General features: G+C 38.2%; 1 protein-coding gene across 1 annotated transcript in view; it reads left to right on the top strand.

The window, feature by feature from the left end:
* LOC124555826 (prostaglandin D2 receptor) overlaps positions 1-12,797 on the top strand; it is a 503,176-nt gene extending 490,379 nt beyond the window's left edge. Inside the window, exon 7 of the mRNA XM_047129893.1 lies at positions 11,370-12,797. Within this exon, the coding sequence (XP_046985849.1) occupies positions 11,370-11,475 (106 nt within the window). The 3' untranslated portion in view covers positions 11,476-12,797. The remainder of the gene's footprint in view (positions 1-11,369) is intronic.
* Positions 12,798-18,420: the final 5,623 nt, after the last annotated feature.

Genomic DNA, 18,420 nt, shown 5'->3' with positions numbered 1-18,420 from the left:
AGAGAAATTTATTTCTGGTTAATAGCTTGCGGTCTCAGAGTTCAGTGAGAAATCTGCACACCAACTTTTAGTGTTATTTTATTCTCCTTTGGTATATTTTCAAACACAGTAGTGCCATTTAGACCACATATCTATTTTATACACAATACAATATCGCTAGGGACTGTGCTTGTTGTGAGCAGACACAAGGAAATTTTGGCCGCTGTCTGTAAACACCCGGTAGCTGCATTGTCTACTGTCGACAAGCTTCTAGCTAATGCTCGAAGTTGCGGTGACAACGTGCCCCAGTGATGAGACCTGCGACACCTTCGGTGCCACTGGAATCCCCTGTTGCTCTGGATGTCACTGCGACTTCTGATACGCAACATGTGACCAGTACGTCCTCCCTCCAGTGTGGGTGGCAGACAGTGGTGGGTTCATGTGTCACTCGGCAGAAGGCAAAAGAGGGAGCAGGCCATGCAGCTGGCGCCCTACATCTTAGCAACAGGTACGAGGTGCTTCCCAGTGTTGATGATAACTCTGACCCAGCACACGATGTGTGTCCTGTGATGCCAGGGTCGATTTTCCTGCCCAGTCTGGACAAGTAGAGAGGGTGGGTATGCTAGTCATTGGTAGCTGCAATGTTAGGCAGGTGATGGAGATCCTCAGGGAGATAGCATGCTAGGTGGGAAAGAATTCCAGTGTGCATTCGGTATTTTTGCCAGGAGGTATCATCCGTGATGTGGAAGAGGCCCTGCACGTTGCTATCAAGCGCACTGGGTGCAACCGGCAGCACATAGTGGCATGTGTCGGCACAAATGACACCTGCTGCTCAGGTTCTGAGGCCACCATCGGCTCCTTTTGATGGCTGGCTGATTTGGTGAAGGCAACTAGCAACACATGTGGAGTGCAGGCTCAGCTGTCTATTTGTAGCATTGTACCCATGGCTGATCATAGTCCTCTGGTTTGGAGCAGAGTAGAAGTTCTAAGCCAGAGGCTCAGATGGCTCTGTGATGGTATCAGATGTGAATTTCTCGACCTCCGCTATCAGGTGCAGAATTGTAGGGTTCCCCTTAATAGGTTATGTGTGCACTACACGCAGAAAGCGGCTACTAGGGTAGCGGAGTTCGTGTGGCGTGCACATGCGGCTTTTTTAGGTTAGAGGACCCCTCCCTTGGGAATAAACATGATTTGCCTGTTAAATCAGCCACAGCGACCTCAGAGAATCTGGGTCCTGGCAGATCAGAGATAGAAAAGATTAATATGATTTTAGTAGGCAGGAGCATCCAAGGAAACAACCTAGAATTCGTATTGCTTATTGAAGGTTATAATGCACAGATAGTATTGGGAACAGAAAGCTGGTTGGAGCCAGACGTCAATGACAACGAAATCCTAAGTTCAGAATGGAATGTTTATTGTAAGGATAGGTTAGTCGCCAATGGTGGCGACGTGTTTATTGCAGTAAAAAATTCGATAAAATCTAGCAAGGTTATCACGGATTCCGAATGTGAATTAATCTGGCTGAAATTGAGTATCAAAGAATGGTCAAAAATGGTGATCGGATGCTTTTATAGACCACCTGGGTCAGGATCTATAGCTGTTGAATGCTTCAGACAGAGCTTGCAGAATATCATTAGTAATTTTACTGGTCATGCCATTGTAATAGGGGATGACTTCATCTTGCCAGGTGTAGATTGGAAGTGTTATGCCATCAAAACTGGTGCCAGAGACAGGGAATCGTGTGACATCGTTCTGGATGTCTTGTCCGAAAATTACCTTGAGTAGATAGTTAGATAACCAACTTGTGAGGGTAACGTCTTAGACCTCCTGGTAACAAACAGACCTGAAAATATTGAATCAGTTAATGTAGAGGAAGGCATCCGTGATCATAAGGCTGTGACAGCATCTATGATGATGGGTCCTACAAGGATAGTTAAGGAAGGTAGGAAGACATATTTGCTCAGCAAGGGTGACATCATACGAATTTCAGAATATCTCAGCAGTCAGCATCAAATAGTCGGTGATGAGGACGAATATTCCCTAGACAAATATGTTCTGAGTAAGCTTTTAAGGGATGGGAAACATCCACCATGTTTTAAAAGCCATGTTAGAAAAGCGCTACGTAAACAAAGAGACCTTCATCTCAGATTCAAGAGAAATGAAAACCTAGCTGACAAACAAAAGCTGAACGAAGTGAAATTGAGTGTAAGGGGGAGCAATGAGAGAAGCATTCAGTGATTTGGAAAGTATGACATTGTCAACCGACCTGAGTAAAAACCCTAAGAGATTTTGGTTGTATGTAAAATCAGTAAGTGGCTGAAAATCATGTATTCATTCTCTCAGCGACTACACCGGCACCAAAACGGAAAATAACAGAGAGAAGGCCAAAACACTGAACTCGGTCTTCTGAAGTTGTTTCATTGCGGAAGATCGTAAACACTGCCCCTCCTTTCAATCGTCATGTGAACGTCGAAATGGCAGATATTGAGATAACCGATCGCGGAATTGAAAATCAGGTACAATCGCTTAGTAGTGGGAAGACTTTAGGACCAGATGAGATACCTATGAGATTCTATAAAGATTATGTGAAAGAACTTGCTCCATTCTAACAGTAATTTATCGTGGATCGCTTGAGCAATGAAAGGAACCTAATGACTGCAAAAAAGCGCAGGTCATTCCCGTTTTTAACAAATACCATAAGACAGATCCAACCAATTATAGACCTATATCGTTGACGTCAATCTGTTGTAGAATTATGGAACATGTTTCATGTTCAAGAATTACGATGTTCTTGGAAAATGAACAGCTCCTCTATAAAAATCAACATGGATTCCGCAAACAGAGATCCAGCGAAACTAACCTCACTCAGTTCCTCCATGAGATCCACAGCGCAGTGGACAACGGCGCTCAGACTGATGCTGTGTTCCTTGATTTCAGTAAGGCATTTGACACCATCCCACACTGCCGTTTAATGAAAAAACTATGAGCTTACGGAATATTGTAGCAGACCTGCGATTGGATTCGAGACTTTCTTGCAGATAAAATTCAACAAGTCACTCTTAACGGAACTAAATCGACAGATGTAAAGGTAATATCCAGAGTACCAGATGGAAGTGTAATAGGAAAGTTACTGTTCAGCGTCGGGTGCTCTTTAAGGCTATTCGCAGATGATGCAGTTTTTTATACCAAATTAGTAACGCCAGAAAATAGTAAGAATTTGCAGAATGACCTTCAGAGGATTGATGAATGGTGCAGACTCTGGCAGTTGACCCTGAACATAAATAAATGTAACATATTGCACATACACAGGAAAAGAAATCCACTACTGTACAGCTGCCCTATTGATGACAAACAGCTGGGGACAGTGTCTGCCATAAAATATCTAAGCGTAAACATACAGAGCGACCTTAAGTGGAATGACCATACAAAATAGATAGTGGGAAAAGCAGACACCAGACTCAGGATTCCTATCAAGTAGAACTGATAAAGGAGATGAAGAAGATCCAACGAAGAGCGGCGCGTTTTGTCACGGGATTGTTTGGCTGGCGAGAGAGCATTACGGAGATGCTAAACAAACTCCACTGGCAGATTTACTATTGAAATTTTGGGACAGCACTTTTCAGGAGGACTCAGACTATATATTACTTACCTCCACATACATCTCGTGTATTGGCCTCGAGGAGAAAATTCAGGAAATTAGAGCCAATACAGAGATTTACCGACAATCATTCTTCCCACGCACTATTCGCGAGTGGAACAGGGTTGGAGAGATCAGATGGTACCGTACCGAAAGTACCCTCCGCCACACACCATTATGTGGCTTGTGGAGTATGATGTAGATGTAGATGAAGAGTTTAAATGAGGCCTGTCATAGTGCCTCAGAACAGATACAATCCCAACACCAATATGTCTCGTTGCTGAAGCTAACTTTACCAGGTCACCCTGAACTGACTAATTACATTCTCTATCTATGCTGTTGCCCACCCCACCCACTGTTACCACGGTGTCTTCCTTTTTGAGATCTTTGCAAAGTGAACCTACATCCTCCATCATCTGACCTAGACTTGGACTATTTTAAAAAACTTGTGACCTGGCAACCTGACACTAGTTCATCCTGCAACAGCTGACCACCTCTACCACATCAACAACCTAACAACAAAATGTTTTTCTTCTTCACAACTTTTTCTTACTTCTCAAACATTCTTTGAAAGTTTTTGTGTCCTGTCTACTCCTCCATTGACTTGGGGCTCATCAGTTTCCAACTGTGACAACAGATCAAACCTGTTTTCCACATTGACAGCAACACTGTCTGAGAAAGTCTTATTCCTATTTCTTTGATAACCTGTAACTTCTGAATCCTGTCCATTTAAAATCCCAGACTATATTATTTGATGCATTAACAGATCACTCACATGCTGGGTCAAATAGTTGATGAATCCAGCTGTGGAATTATGGTAAGCTGCCTCTATTTGTCTCAGATCTCGCCCTTCTGCCTTATATGTCATGTATAGTCGGTCAGTGTAATTTGTTGGCTGAATTATGCCATACATGGTATGCAGCTTTCATGTCTCACTATTTCTAGATAAAATGTCTTTTTGGGTCTGTTCTACGAGACCAATGCTATATTCAGTTACAGGAACTTTGTGGGATCCTGTAGTTATAACTTTTTTCTTGGAGTTGAGTTCAGTTCTTAGCAACATGTTTATCCTCCTGTAGCATTTTCATTATGTTTCTCTATATCAAAGTACTTGTAGTTCACCCCATCTTCTAGACCTTTAATACTAGTCCCATCATGTTCGTGAATGTGCTTTGTCTTCACAATTTTCCCTATAACCATACCTAGTTTCAAACATTTGTAAGTCCCAACTAGCATGCAAATGCCATTACTAAATGTTTTAATAATAATAATAATAATGTTGAGCATTTTATTCAGTGTCTTGTCTTTTTTATGAACGGTTTCCAGTCATCACAACCATCATCATTATTATTATTATTATTATTATTATTTTTATTTACACGTCAAGTTCCATAGGACCAAATTGAAGAGCAAATCTCCAAGGTCATGGAGAGTGTCAGTACATGAAATTACAACATAGAAGTAATAACAGGTAAAAATAAAAGTTCATGAACCTGAAAAAAGTCAGTTCATAAGTTTAAGCAAACGCTATCAACAATACAATAAGAATCAGCTTAATTTTTCAAGGAACTCCGCGGCAGAATAGAAGGAGTGACCCATGAGGAAACTCTTCAGTTTCGATTTGAAAGTGCGTGGATTACTGCTAAGATTTTTCAATTCGAGTGGCAGCTTATTGAAAATGGATGCAGCAGTATACTGCACACCTTTTTGCACAAGAGTTAAGGAAGTCCAATCCAAATACAGGTTTGATTTCTGCCTAGTATTAACCGAGTGAAAGCTGCTTATTCTTGGGAATAAACTAATACTGGTAACAAGAAATGACAATAAGGTATATACATATTGAGATGCCAATGTCAAAATACCCAGGCTCATGAACAGAGGTCAACAAGAAGTTCGTGAACTCACACCACTTATTGCCGGAGCCACTAGTTTCTGAGCCAAAAATATCCTTTTAGAATGGGAAGAGTTACCTCAAAATATAATACCATATGACATCAGCGAATGAAAATAAGCAAAGTAGACTAATTTTCGTGTCGAATTATCACTGACTTCTGATACCGTTTGAATAGTAAAAATGTCAGTATTAAGTCTTCGAACAAGATCCTGAACATGGGCTGTCCATGACAGCTTACTATCTATCTGAACACATAGAAATTTGAACTGTTCGGTTTCACTAATCATATGCCCATTCTGTGAAATTAAAACGTCAGGTTTTGTTGAATTGTGTGTTAGAAACTGTAAAAACTGAGTCTTACTGTGATTTAGCATTGGTTTATTTTCTACAAGAAATGAACTTTGGTCATGTACTGCACTACTTGAAACTGAGCCAATGTTGCACACCACATCCTTTACTACCAAGCAAATACCATATGACATCAGTGAATGAAAATAAGCAAAGTTGAGAGTTACCCATAATACTAGAGAGCATATCATTTATATAAATAAGGAACAGGAGTGGCCCAAACACTGATCCCTGGGGCACCCCCCACTTGACAGTACCCCACTCAAACCCCACATCACAGCCGTTATCAACATTGCGAATAATGACCTTTTGCTGCCTTTTGCTAAAGTAAGAGGTCAACCAATTGAGAGCTACTTCATGTATTCCGTAATGACCCAACATCTGGAGCAATATTTTGTGATCATCACAATCAAATGCCTTAGTTAAATCAAAAAATATGCCAAGCATTCAAAACTTTTTGTTTAGCGCATCCAATACCTCACAGAGAAAAGAGAATATAGCATTTTCAGTTTTTAAATGGCTTCTAAAGCTGAACTATACATTTCATAACAAATCATGTGATATAAAATGATCAATTATCCTTACATACACAGCATTTTCAATAACTTTTGCAAACACTGATGGCATAGAAATAGGTCTAAAATTATCTAAATTATCCCTTTCTCCCTTTTATAAAGCGGCTTTGCTACTGGGTACTTTAATTGCTCAGGAAATTGACCATTCCTAAAGGAAAAATTACAAATATGGCTAAATACAGGGCTAACATATGCAGCACAGTACTTTAATATTCTGCTAGACACCCCATCATAACCAAGAGAGCCCTTAGTCTTCAGTGATTTAATTATTGACTCAATCTCCATCTTGTCTGTATTACAGAGGAGTATTTCAGCCATCAATCTCAGAAAGGCATTTTCCAAGAAAGTTATATGATTTCCTGTAGAAACTAAATTTTTATTTAATTCACCAGCAATGCCCAGAAAATGATTCTTAAATACTGTACATATATTTGTTTTATCAGTAACAGAAATATTTTTGCTGTGAACTGACTTTATATCATCGACCTTGTGCTGCTGACCAGACACTTCCTTCACAACTGACCATATGGTTTTAATTTTATCCTGTGAATTAGCTATTCTATTTGCATACCACATACTCTTTGCCTTCCTAATAACATTTTTAAGTACCTTACAATACTGTTTGTAATGGGCTACTGTAGCTTGATTGTGACTACTTCTAACATTTTGATATAATTCCCACTTTGTTCTACATGATATCCTTACCCCACTAGTCAGCCACCTGGACTGCCCACTACTGCTAGTACCCCATTTAGAATGTTCTAATGGAAAGCAACTCTCAAAGAGCATGAGAAACGTGTTAAGGAAAGCATTGTACTTATCATCTATGTTATTGGCACTATAAACATCCTGCAACTCTAGTTCCTTGACAAGGTTTAAAAAACTCTCTATAACTGTTGGATTAACTTTCCTACATCGTTTTTAATTAAATATGACATTGGTTTGAGTACAAAAGCCTTTTAGTGTTAAAATTTGTGAATCATGGTCTGAAAGGCCATTCACACTTTTACTAACAGAATGCCCATCTAGTAATGAAGAATGAATAAAAATATTGTCTATGGCTGTGCTACTGTTCCCCTGCATGCTAGTTGGAAAAAAAATAGTCTGCATCTGATCATATGAATTTAGGATATCTACCAATATCCTTTTTCTTGCACCATCATATACAAAATTTATATTGAAGTCACCACATATAACTACTTTCTGGTACTTCCTGGAAATTGAATCAAGAACCCTCTCTAGCTTGAGCAGAAATGCTCTGAAGTCAGAGTTAGGGGACCTATAAACAACAACAATTAGAAGTTTAGTTTCACTAAATTCAACTACTGCTGCACAACACTCAAATGTTTGTTCAGTGCTGTGTCGTGATATGTCTATGGACTCAAATGGAATACTGTTTTTTACATACATAGCCACGTACCCACCCCCCAAGGAACTCCTTGAGAAACAGCAAGCTAATCTGTAGCCTGTTAAAGGAAGCCTATGAATTGTCAAATTATTTAAGTGATGCTCTGATATACCAATAATTTCAGAGTCAACATCTATAAGCAGTTTACTAACTTTATCTTTAATCCCTCTTAATGTTGATGAAATATGCTAATTCCTTCTCTACTTGGAAACATTACATCCGTGGAAGGTGAGCCCTTACTTAGAGGGATTTCCTTTAAGCAGGTATACCTGTCAGCTGACTTCAATCTAAAAAAGGTGCAGCTCTAACACCAACTACTACAGGAATTTTTCCATGAGTGACACCACCACCACCACCACCACCACCACCACCAACTACACTGTCACCTATAAGCTTAGCCAGCCTCCCCTTCCCATACCTATTGAGGTGCGGGCCATGCCTAGTGAAACCTGATCTACTGATAGACCCAAATGGCACCACTGAGATGTGACCCATGCCCTCTGCCCTCAGCACCCTCCCCAGCTCCCCGTTAATGTGCCGAACAGCTGCATTAAGGTAAGACCGATCATGACCTGAAACAGTTGCACAAAATGCACATTAGTGCCACCAGTTTGAGTAGCTATCTTAACCAGGTCACCACCTACATCATATTCCCCGTCCCTATCAAGACTGTTCCCTGCTCCACCCACTATCACTGCCTGATCCTCCTTCATAAATTTCTTACATAACTCCCCTATGCTGTCAGTCACCTGAGCCAACCCTGCACTAGGCTTCACAATGCTGGTGACCTGGTACTCACTCCCCAACACTTCCTGCAACTGCTGGCCCACACCTCTACTGTGGGAACTATCTAGCAGCAGAACCTTCTTTCTGCTAGACTTTACAACTAACCTAGGCCTCCTAATTGCTAAGGACTGTTGCATGTTCCCTACATCTACAGCTACACGAGGCTCCTTTCCACTCAAATCTGACAATTGGTCGTATCTATTGCATGTACGTAAAGTAAAACTGTCTGAATACCACCTCCTCCTAGCTGCCTTCTTGCCAACTGCCAGTTGCCGTTCCCCACCACCCTTCACCCTCCTCAACCTATTTAGTTCCTCCTTTGCACATTGTAACTGCATCTGAAGGGCACAGATCTTATGCTCCTGCTCCTCTGTCAACTTATTTCTACTACAGACTCTGCATTCCCAGGAGAGGATCTCACTAAAATGCCCACTGGCTTCCCCACTGCATTCCCCCCAGAGAAAATACTTTGAACAAATCCCACAATAATCCACTACTCACAAACCTATGACAGAGCCCACACTTCTCATTCACGGTAAAATTTTACAGTTACTAAAAAAACCATACGTCTAAGTTACCAAAGTTCAGTTACACCAGTAGAACTATTTAAGAACTAGCAATCATGGTCTCGAAATTCTCTGCCTACTAAGAAAGCAACTACTCGTATTAATACTGCTACACCACAGCTAATACCAATACCAACAAAACTTAACAAAATTATTAGCTAAAACCAAAAAATTCAAACAGCCACTGGAACACTAAGTAAAGTTAAAGCACTGAATGAAACTTTTACTGAAATATTTCACTAGAAACAATAAGAAATGTCAGTTGAAAACTAAGGCACGAAATTTACTAAATGACTTCAATGCACAGAAAACTCTAATAAACACAGAGAGTGAATGATTACAAAAGTTTATTAAGTCATTATTATCTATTTTTCATGACCATCTAAACATTTTAACTGGGTTCTGAAGTTGAGTTCACAATAAACTACTGATGTCATGCAATACTGCACACTTACTAACAAGGAAAACTCCCCATCACATCCCCTCAGATTTAGTGGTAAGATGGCTCAGTGGATTGTCTATCACAAACTGAACACAGACCTAGCATTAAAACAGGAAAAAGGTGTACTGAACTGTGAATACAGCAAAATGGAAAAGTGAGTGGTGGAAGGTCAAGAAGTGCAATATAGAGCAATCTATAACAGCAACAGTGTGGTGATTAAGTGCCGCGCAGAGTGGACACATGGTCAGAGGCACCATGTCATGGATTGTGTGACCCCTCCCGCCGGAGGTTTGAGTCCTCCCTTGGGCATGAGTGTGTGTGTTGTTCTTAGCATAAGTTAATTTAAGTTAGTTTAAGTAGTGTGTAAATCTAGGGACTGATGACCTCAGTAGTTTGGTCCCATAGGAATTCACACACATTTGAACATTGTTTAAGCCAGCACGGTAGCTCAGCATATTTGGTCAGAGAGCTCGCTGGTTTCTGTAGTAAAAAAACTGAGTGAAGGGATCAATAACGGACTTCAATGGATGACGTGTGACATCCACTATGATCAAATACAATGAACAATAATAAACAAATAAAAGGTAGTCACAATGTTGGACTGCCATGCTGGTGACCTGTGTTCAAATCTCTCTCATGTCTTTTATTTTTATTTTTTATTTTTTTGCACAATAGTATGATCTGTCTGACTGGTCATTGAAATGTTTGTTCTCTGTCTGTAGTCTTGGCAGTTGTCATACTCTGGTTACAGAATATAAGCCACATGGTAAGAATACGTTACCATTACAAGTAAACATTATGAATGGTGAGAGCATGCGAGATACCACATAGACATCTCACAAAAATGAAAACAACAAATAGCTGGGTGTGAATTATGATATAACAAAGAAATTCAAGAGTCAAAACTTAAAAAAACAGAATGCAACTCCAAAAATGTTAAAAACATTTGTTTTGACAGAGCACAGAGAAGCTGTGTGATTGTGAAACTGTTATGTTCATTTGTATCAGGCTATGTAACAAACTATTATGTTTTCATCATTTCCTTGAGAGTGATCACATTCAGATTTGTACGTATGCCTAAATTGGACAATGATGCATATCTCACTCACTTACCAGGTGTACAAATTAGATGTGTCAGTAAGAGATGCCTATCATATGACACGCGTACTGTCACTAATGGTGTGTATGACATACCAGATGTGTTTTCTGGTGGAGGATTCGTTTGACTTGTCACCTTCTCATCAAACTTTTGTAATTCCCATTCACAAGCCACTTCCTTTCAACTGCAAATAGAGTGGTTGTGCAGAATCAACTGTCATTATAGGGCCCTTCCTTATATCTCGTTGTTGCAAATGGATGTTACACCATAACACAGACACAAATTTGAAAACAGAGAAGAAAAAAATTACCACTCGTGATATTTGAACATGGCTTGCCCACATGGCAGTTCAACACCATGACCACTTAATCACCTCATCATTACTACTATAGGTTGCTGAATATTGCACTTCTAGTCCTTCAACTATTCACTGTTTTTTTTCCCTTTTCTTTTTTTCCCCCCTAGAACACCTTCTTCCTGTTTTCGTGCTTGACCTGTGTTCAGTTTTTAATGGGATATCCATTGAGCCATCTTACCACCAATGGGGAATTTCCCTTGTCAGTTTCAGAAATGTCTTCATTAGATTATATATGCATACATCCACCTGTGTAATGATGCATCTCGTGTATTTTCAGGCAAAACAGAGATACTGAAAGAGAGCAGAGTTCTTCCAGCAGCAGCAGTAATGGTAGAGACCAAAATAGCACCTCAAACTTAGTATTTGCTCATGACAGGTACTGAAGCTTTGGTGCATTTATGATTATATAAAACTGGTTCTACTTGAGAAAGTATTTGGTACATTCCTCCAAATACAGAAGAAAATTTAGTATTCAGGGTGCATAACTACTGAATGACAATCCTACCAACTTCAATCTCAAATTGACAGTGTATCTCATAGATTTGTGAACTGAAGAAATATTTATTGTAATTTTGAACAACCCTCAGATAAGAAGCTGTGAAGCACCTGTTCAAATATTAGACAAATCTATATCATATTTTACTTTTTATATAATATTATTATTCATCATTCTGTTTAAAATAAGTCATTCTAATAGCCAACACAGAACATTGTTATGTGTTAAGGAACAACTATAGTTGAGTTATCCTGAAACATTAAAACAAATTTAGATCATATTTCAGATTTATACTTATCATTCATGATGCTCATCTCAGCAACATATTCTAATAACAAATAAAGAATATTATTATATATTAAACAACAGCTTATCCTACAACAGATGAATGCTATATTTAACATGTAATGCTGATTATCACATCTGAATCAAAGTTAAGTGAAAAACTTTGGAAAAAACTGTAAATTCTGTTTCATTTTCCTTTCTGAGTGCATAACAAATAAGACTACAATGTAATTGTCAAAGATTTTACTTAAAAATGATTGTATCACACTGTAAGTTGTCTTTGTAAATGCATATCACTGCACATTTTAAAATGCTATCTTATCCTAACTAGATCCTTAAAATGTAGGACAATTTTACTCAAAGTAATAATTGTATACAGTCCCTGATTTGTTTAAGGATACATTTTTCTACTCTAATATGAATTCACATGCAAGAATTTATTGTGCAACATGTTTCACTTATTGGTTCATGAAATAATTCTGTTGTTTTCAATGATAATTCACTGACAGATGAGTCAAACACTTTGTTAAATCACATGAGATTTAATTTTCATTCCATGCACTATAGCTGTGACATTGAATGTCACGAATTACTGCCACTTTTATTACTGTGTGTGCATGCAGAATACGCTGCTTTCATTCAGAATGTTTATTCATCCCTAGTGAGAAACAGCCTCTAGTGCAAAGCACTGAATACTTACCATATACGTAAAATTTTAAGCCAACTTAATGTTAGCCAGCATATGTTCTTATGTTACTATGAAATTACTAAAAATGTACACATACTTTGCACAAGAAAATCTTTTGCCTTTTGTTTCACGAATGAGTATTGCTTATAACAACAGATACACTTGTGACATTTGAACAACCCTAATGTGTTTGTTGTTGATAAATGATTCAAAATATAGCATATTTTTATCTAAGAGTTAATGACTTTTCCTTTTGCCACTTTCAAACAAATACCTGTTCATACAATATAATTGCATAACTGAAGACTATAAATTTATGATGTTATTACTATAAAAATGTATATAGGCCTAAGGATACATTTTATCTTTCAATAGTGGTAAGCTGCCTCATTTTCTCAACTCAGCACTCAGGAGTTTTTATCAGAGACTTAAATTATTGTCATGGAGGTGATAATATTTCTTCACTATTTGGTTTTTTCTGCATGTTTTCTTTCACTCTCCAAATGGAAAATTACAGGTGTCTAAGGATATTTTGTAGAATACCTATATGAGTTAGGTAACTTTTACCACACATAGTAAAATTATTATACTCTGATGAAACTGACCAAGTCAGTTTCTAGGTGACAACGGTCAATATGAGGCAGTGTTCAGAGAATGTTTCCTGTAAGTGCTGATTGAAGTCACTTGTGAAAGAAGGTAGTTCATGAGGAACTCACAAAAGTAATTCAATGAGACTCTTTATCTATGCACATTATATAATTTTGTTTATTTTCAATAAAGTTCTCTTACCAAAGAAAGTACATACTATATGCACCTTTTCTCTCATTCTGTTGTTGAAATCTAACTCTGGGAGTTCTTAAAGAAGGAACCTACTCTTTCTAGTATCTTACAATAGAGTAATTTACTATAAATATATTAGACAAACACTATTGGCTTGGCAAAAAGATAAATGTTTCTGTTGCATTCCATGAAATAATTAATGAAGTACATATAAGCTTGTGACGTACAATTTGAAGCAACAAAATGATGATAGTGAACAGATAAACAAAATGTTACTAAGAACTGTTCAGGTTTTCAAAAAAGCTGTAATACAAAAATTTTGAGGCTTACTAATGTAGCATTCAGCCATCTCTAATGTCAACATCAGAAACAGGCAGGGCATTAGTCCCTAATTTTCCTTTTTTAACACCCATTTTTTCTGTTCCTTTAATGCAGTTATTCAAACTATTTGCATTAATCCTTTGACAAGAAGTATATGTGAATATGTCATGGACTGTCACACATGTTCTAGTGCCCAGAAATATCAGCTAAACCAAGCTCTTCATATGATCTTACATTTTATATTTGTATCATGCTTGATAAATAAGATTAATGCAATATGCATTGAGGTAAGAACTGTCTAAAAAATGTTACATTTTTTGTGCCAAGTCAAAATTTACAAAATGGATTTACTCTGGCAAGTAAAACAATTTTGTATAAACATATACAATGGTAGTCCTGATTTTCCAAATGGTATGAACTGCATAATTGTCTACACTTCTGTAGCCAGTGTCAGTTGACCTAAAAATTTTCTGAGTGGTGTACTGTTTCATAATTCAGAAACTATACTAGAGAACCCAGCATTTTGACCACAGTTACAGGGGCCTTCTTCTGAGTCTATTGCACCAGGCTCAGCTTTGGTCGAAATGTTGGTTTCTCCAGTACAGTTTTTTATGTTATGATGTCAGTGGCGTCAATGGTATAAATTGTGTTGACGGGGCTAGTTTAAGGCACGAGTGACACAAGTCACCACTTCGGGTGCCCAGCTGAGAGAGGAGCCCAAGAGCAAGATTTGTATAGAGTGCATTCAACTATTAGTAACGAAAACTTACAAGGGTGAAAGTGTACAAAGAGGGATGTGGGGAGGTGGAGGGCACCAATTCATTAGTGGCTCATGTAGAAAAATGTTCTTGAACCATCTCTGGTTATTGATGAAACACAGTCAACCATATATCTCCCATATCAAAATATGCAGCTTACATCTTCAAGAAAGTTTCAGTCAACAAAATTTCCTTTCATTTTTGTATAAACTCAAGAAAACTGCCTCAAACAAGCCTGTAACACACAACTGAGGTTTCTAAACTGAGGCATTGGTAAGAGACAATATGTGCTTTGCAGAACTTCAAAATTTCATCTGTGTCTATTTTCCAGTTCTAGAGTATTTATAGCAATTAAATTTACGTTCAAATTATACCACTTTTTCCATATTCTGCAGTACGATATCACTGAAACATTTGTTTGTTGCAACATAGTTGGTGGTTAAGTAGCTGTTTTAATGAAGTATTCAGCACAAAAGGGAAACATAATTGATATTCATTGCAATATTGGAGTGAACACACAACAAAACATGATAGTACTGTTATTCTGTATAGTGTTTTCTGTGAAGTTATACTTTATGGTATTTTGTATACTATATTTACATAGAGCAAGATAAACACACACACACATACATATGCACACACACACACACACACACACACACGAGAGAGAGAGAGAGAGAGAGAGAGAGAGAGAGAGAGAGAGAGAGAGAATTATTAATTATGTGCAATATCGACATTAATAAATGTTCTTGGTGCTCATTTGGAATTTGTTTTGGAACATACTAATTACCCATTTCCCTTTCAGAAACTGTTACAGTATAATTTCATTATCAACAAATTGGTTTATACTAAATAGTGTAACTGTAAAATACAGTCTGCAGTAAAGAAATTTGGGCATGAAGATTAACTCCTGATTTAGCATTTTTTTTAAATTTTATTTTTCATTATTACCAAAATAACAAAAAAAATATTTAAATAATATATTATCATTGTTAGTCACCCAAAATACGTAATCATTTTACATTTTGTAATATAATTGTACAGGGTGATTATAATTAAAGTTAAACTTTCAAAATGCTGTAGAAATAACACCACTGGTCAAAATGACATCTAATTGCAACGGAATATTATCGCAGAAGGGGGAAAATGTATGGCAGAAGAAAAAAATAGTGTGAAAATTGATGAATAGATGGTGCTGTATGTGTCAGAATATGTAAATGAAAACACCTGTCGTGCACAGGACCCATTGAAGTTGGTATAAAAATGCCGGGTACATGGCTTTTCCTCCTTTCGAGTCTGTGATGTTCGCCATGACTGTCTCAATGCAGGATCGTGCTTTGCATGTGAAGTTGTAACACAAGAATGATGACTGTGTACATGTCACCCTGAAGAATTTCTGGACACTGAAGGGTTTGAAAAATGACGTTGGTTTGATGGCTGCCGAGGGTCTGGAGAAAATGATTTGGAAATTTGAAAAGACGGGTTCTTTTAGTGTGCAACCTGGTAGAGGGAGGAAATGATTTGATTCAATGTCAGTGGATGCAGTGGTGACAGCAATGCAGGAGGAGATGAGTGGTGGTGTGCAAACATTTAGTGCACGGGGAATTGCCCCAACATTGGATATACCAATGAACATGGTGTGTAAAATGCTATGAAACATTCTTCTTTGCTATCCATTCAAAATTACCCATGTGTATAATTTGCTTCCTGTTGACCTGCCAGCAGGAGAGACCTTTGATTTAGAATTTCTTGCTCACATGGAAGTGGGAAATCATTGGCCGTGGAAGATTTTGCAGACAGACCAAGCCCACTTCCATCTGACGGGATATGTCAATACACAGAATTGTCAAATATGGGCAATGGCAAATCCATACGCAAATCAACCACTACCACTTCATTCTGAAAAGGTCACTGTATGGTGTGGGTTTTTGACATCATTTATTATAGGGCCATATTTTTTCTAAGAGACAAGTGCTTCTGGTCTGTTACCTGTACCATCACTGGTAAACGCTATGAGTGTCTTTTGCGCAACCACATCATTCCAGCTCTCCGCCAGTGTGGATGTGATCATTTTTATGCAAGATGTTGCACCTCCGCACATTGCAGATACAGTTAAGCAACTGCTGGAGCACCATTTCGGAAATGCTAGAATTATCAGCCACCATTTCCCTACAGCCTGGCCATCCCAATCACCTGATCTAATCTTCTGGCTGTGGGGCTAGATGTTGTGTTCAGTGTTCCGATTGCAAACTTAGCTGTATTGAAGGCATGCATTGTGCAACACATTCTGAACGTGACCCCAGAAACACTTTGATCAGTTGGGGAACATGCTGTTTCTCGATTTCAACTTGTTGCAGAAAACGGTGGACAGCATATTGAACATGTTTTGTGCCAGTCACATGGAAAGTAATAATCCGATTTGAATTTGATTGATGCTTTTTATTCGGTTTTTGGTCTCAGGACAATTAAAAACTGATTATTCCCATCTGATATGATATGATCTTACCGTGGTGGATGAGCTTACATAACTAACAGTATCACACCTGTACGCCCATGCACACTGAGCAGTACAATTTGTTTAACATCTAACGTACACCTTAGGCATTGTTGTATGATTCATTTGTCATTTGTAGTTCACCACTATTAAATTATGACGCTTACAGCGCCATCTATTGCTACATTTTGTAACTATTTATTTTTGCTCTGCCGTATGTTTTCCCCCTTCTCTGGTAATGTACCGTTGCCATATGACATCATTCTGATCAGTGATGTTATTTCTATCAGTTTGAAAGTTTAACTTTAATTACAGTCACCTTGTATATTAATTAGCACCTAATTGTGTTTAGTGCTGAGGTTGTATTGTCTTTTTTATTTAATAAAGTTCAAAGAATTCTCTTTCTCTACAGGAAAAGAAATTATTGCAGAGTGAGGTGGTGCAGTGATTAGCACAATGGACTTGAATTCTGGAGGATGACGGTTCAAACCCACATCCGGCCATCATGATGTAGGCTTTATGTGATTTACCTAAATTGCTGCAGGCAAATGCGGGGATGGTTCCTTTGAGAGGGCATGGCCGATTTCCTTCCCCATCCTTCCCTAATCTGAGCTTGTGCTCTGTCTCTAACGACCTCACTTCAACAGGATGTTAAACACTTATCTCTTTCTTCAATGAAAAGGATTTGTTTACTATTATAAAACTGACTCTAGCCAATTATTAGCAGGGTCAAGGGAAGCATCCAATTCCAACCATCTGCTTTGATCTGTGACATAAATGTGTTGTGTTGTGTGAGGTCATTATGGCATGGTGGTTTTGAGTTGGGTCATGTTTGTAGGTGCATCCTCTTGTGTTGGATGTTATTGTTTGACGTTGTGTGTGTTATGTGTGGTACTTGGTCATTTGACTTTGCATAATCATTCTGTGAAGTAGCTGTTGGAAGAGTGTGTTGTGTCACCAGTGAGTTACTTTGATTTATTGTTTTGTGAGATCGTGTGTTCACATTTGTGTTTAGTGGACTGAAACGTAATGGTGTTTTTCTGGTTTTTTGCTAGCAACTGGTGAGAGAAAAATTCGACAGCTTTTCACTTTCAATTGCACTGCATGATGATATGACAATGATGATAAAGTTGTTGCAGGGGTCCTACTCAATTGCTGATTATGTGAGATGTCATGACATTATGAAGTTCATTAGAGTCCTGATTTCTCAGGCCCAGGATCTGTACCACAATTTAAATGTTTGCCAATCTATCCAATGAGGGACTCTTCTGAGAGATCTAGGTTGGCCAACAGGCAGACGATTTCACTTACATAATATTTTTCTTATCATTCATGTTTACATTTTTGTGTGCATGAGATAGGAGAGTATGTGTGAAGTGTGTCAGATTGGTTTTCTTTTTGTAGGGGAGTGTGTACAGAGTATATGAAGTATAAGGGAAGTCTGGAGGAGTAGGGAGTGATGGTGGTAATACAGAAGAGTTAAGTTTGGAAAAAGGAAGCATGGGA

This window comes from Schistocerca americana, chromosome X (assembly GCF_021461395.2).
Source record: "Schistocerca americana isolate TAMUIC-IGC-003095 chromosome X, iqSchAmer2.1, whole genome shotgun sequence".
Classification (NCBI taxonomy): domain Eukaryota; kingdom Metazoa; phylum Arthropoda; class Insecta; order Orthoptera; family Acrididae; genus Schistocerca; species Schistocerca americana.
Note: the sequence above shows the minus strand (reverse complement) of the source record. Positions and strands in the feature narration are given on the sequence as shown.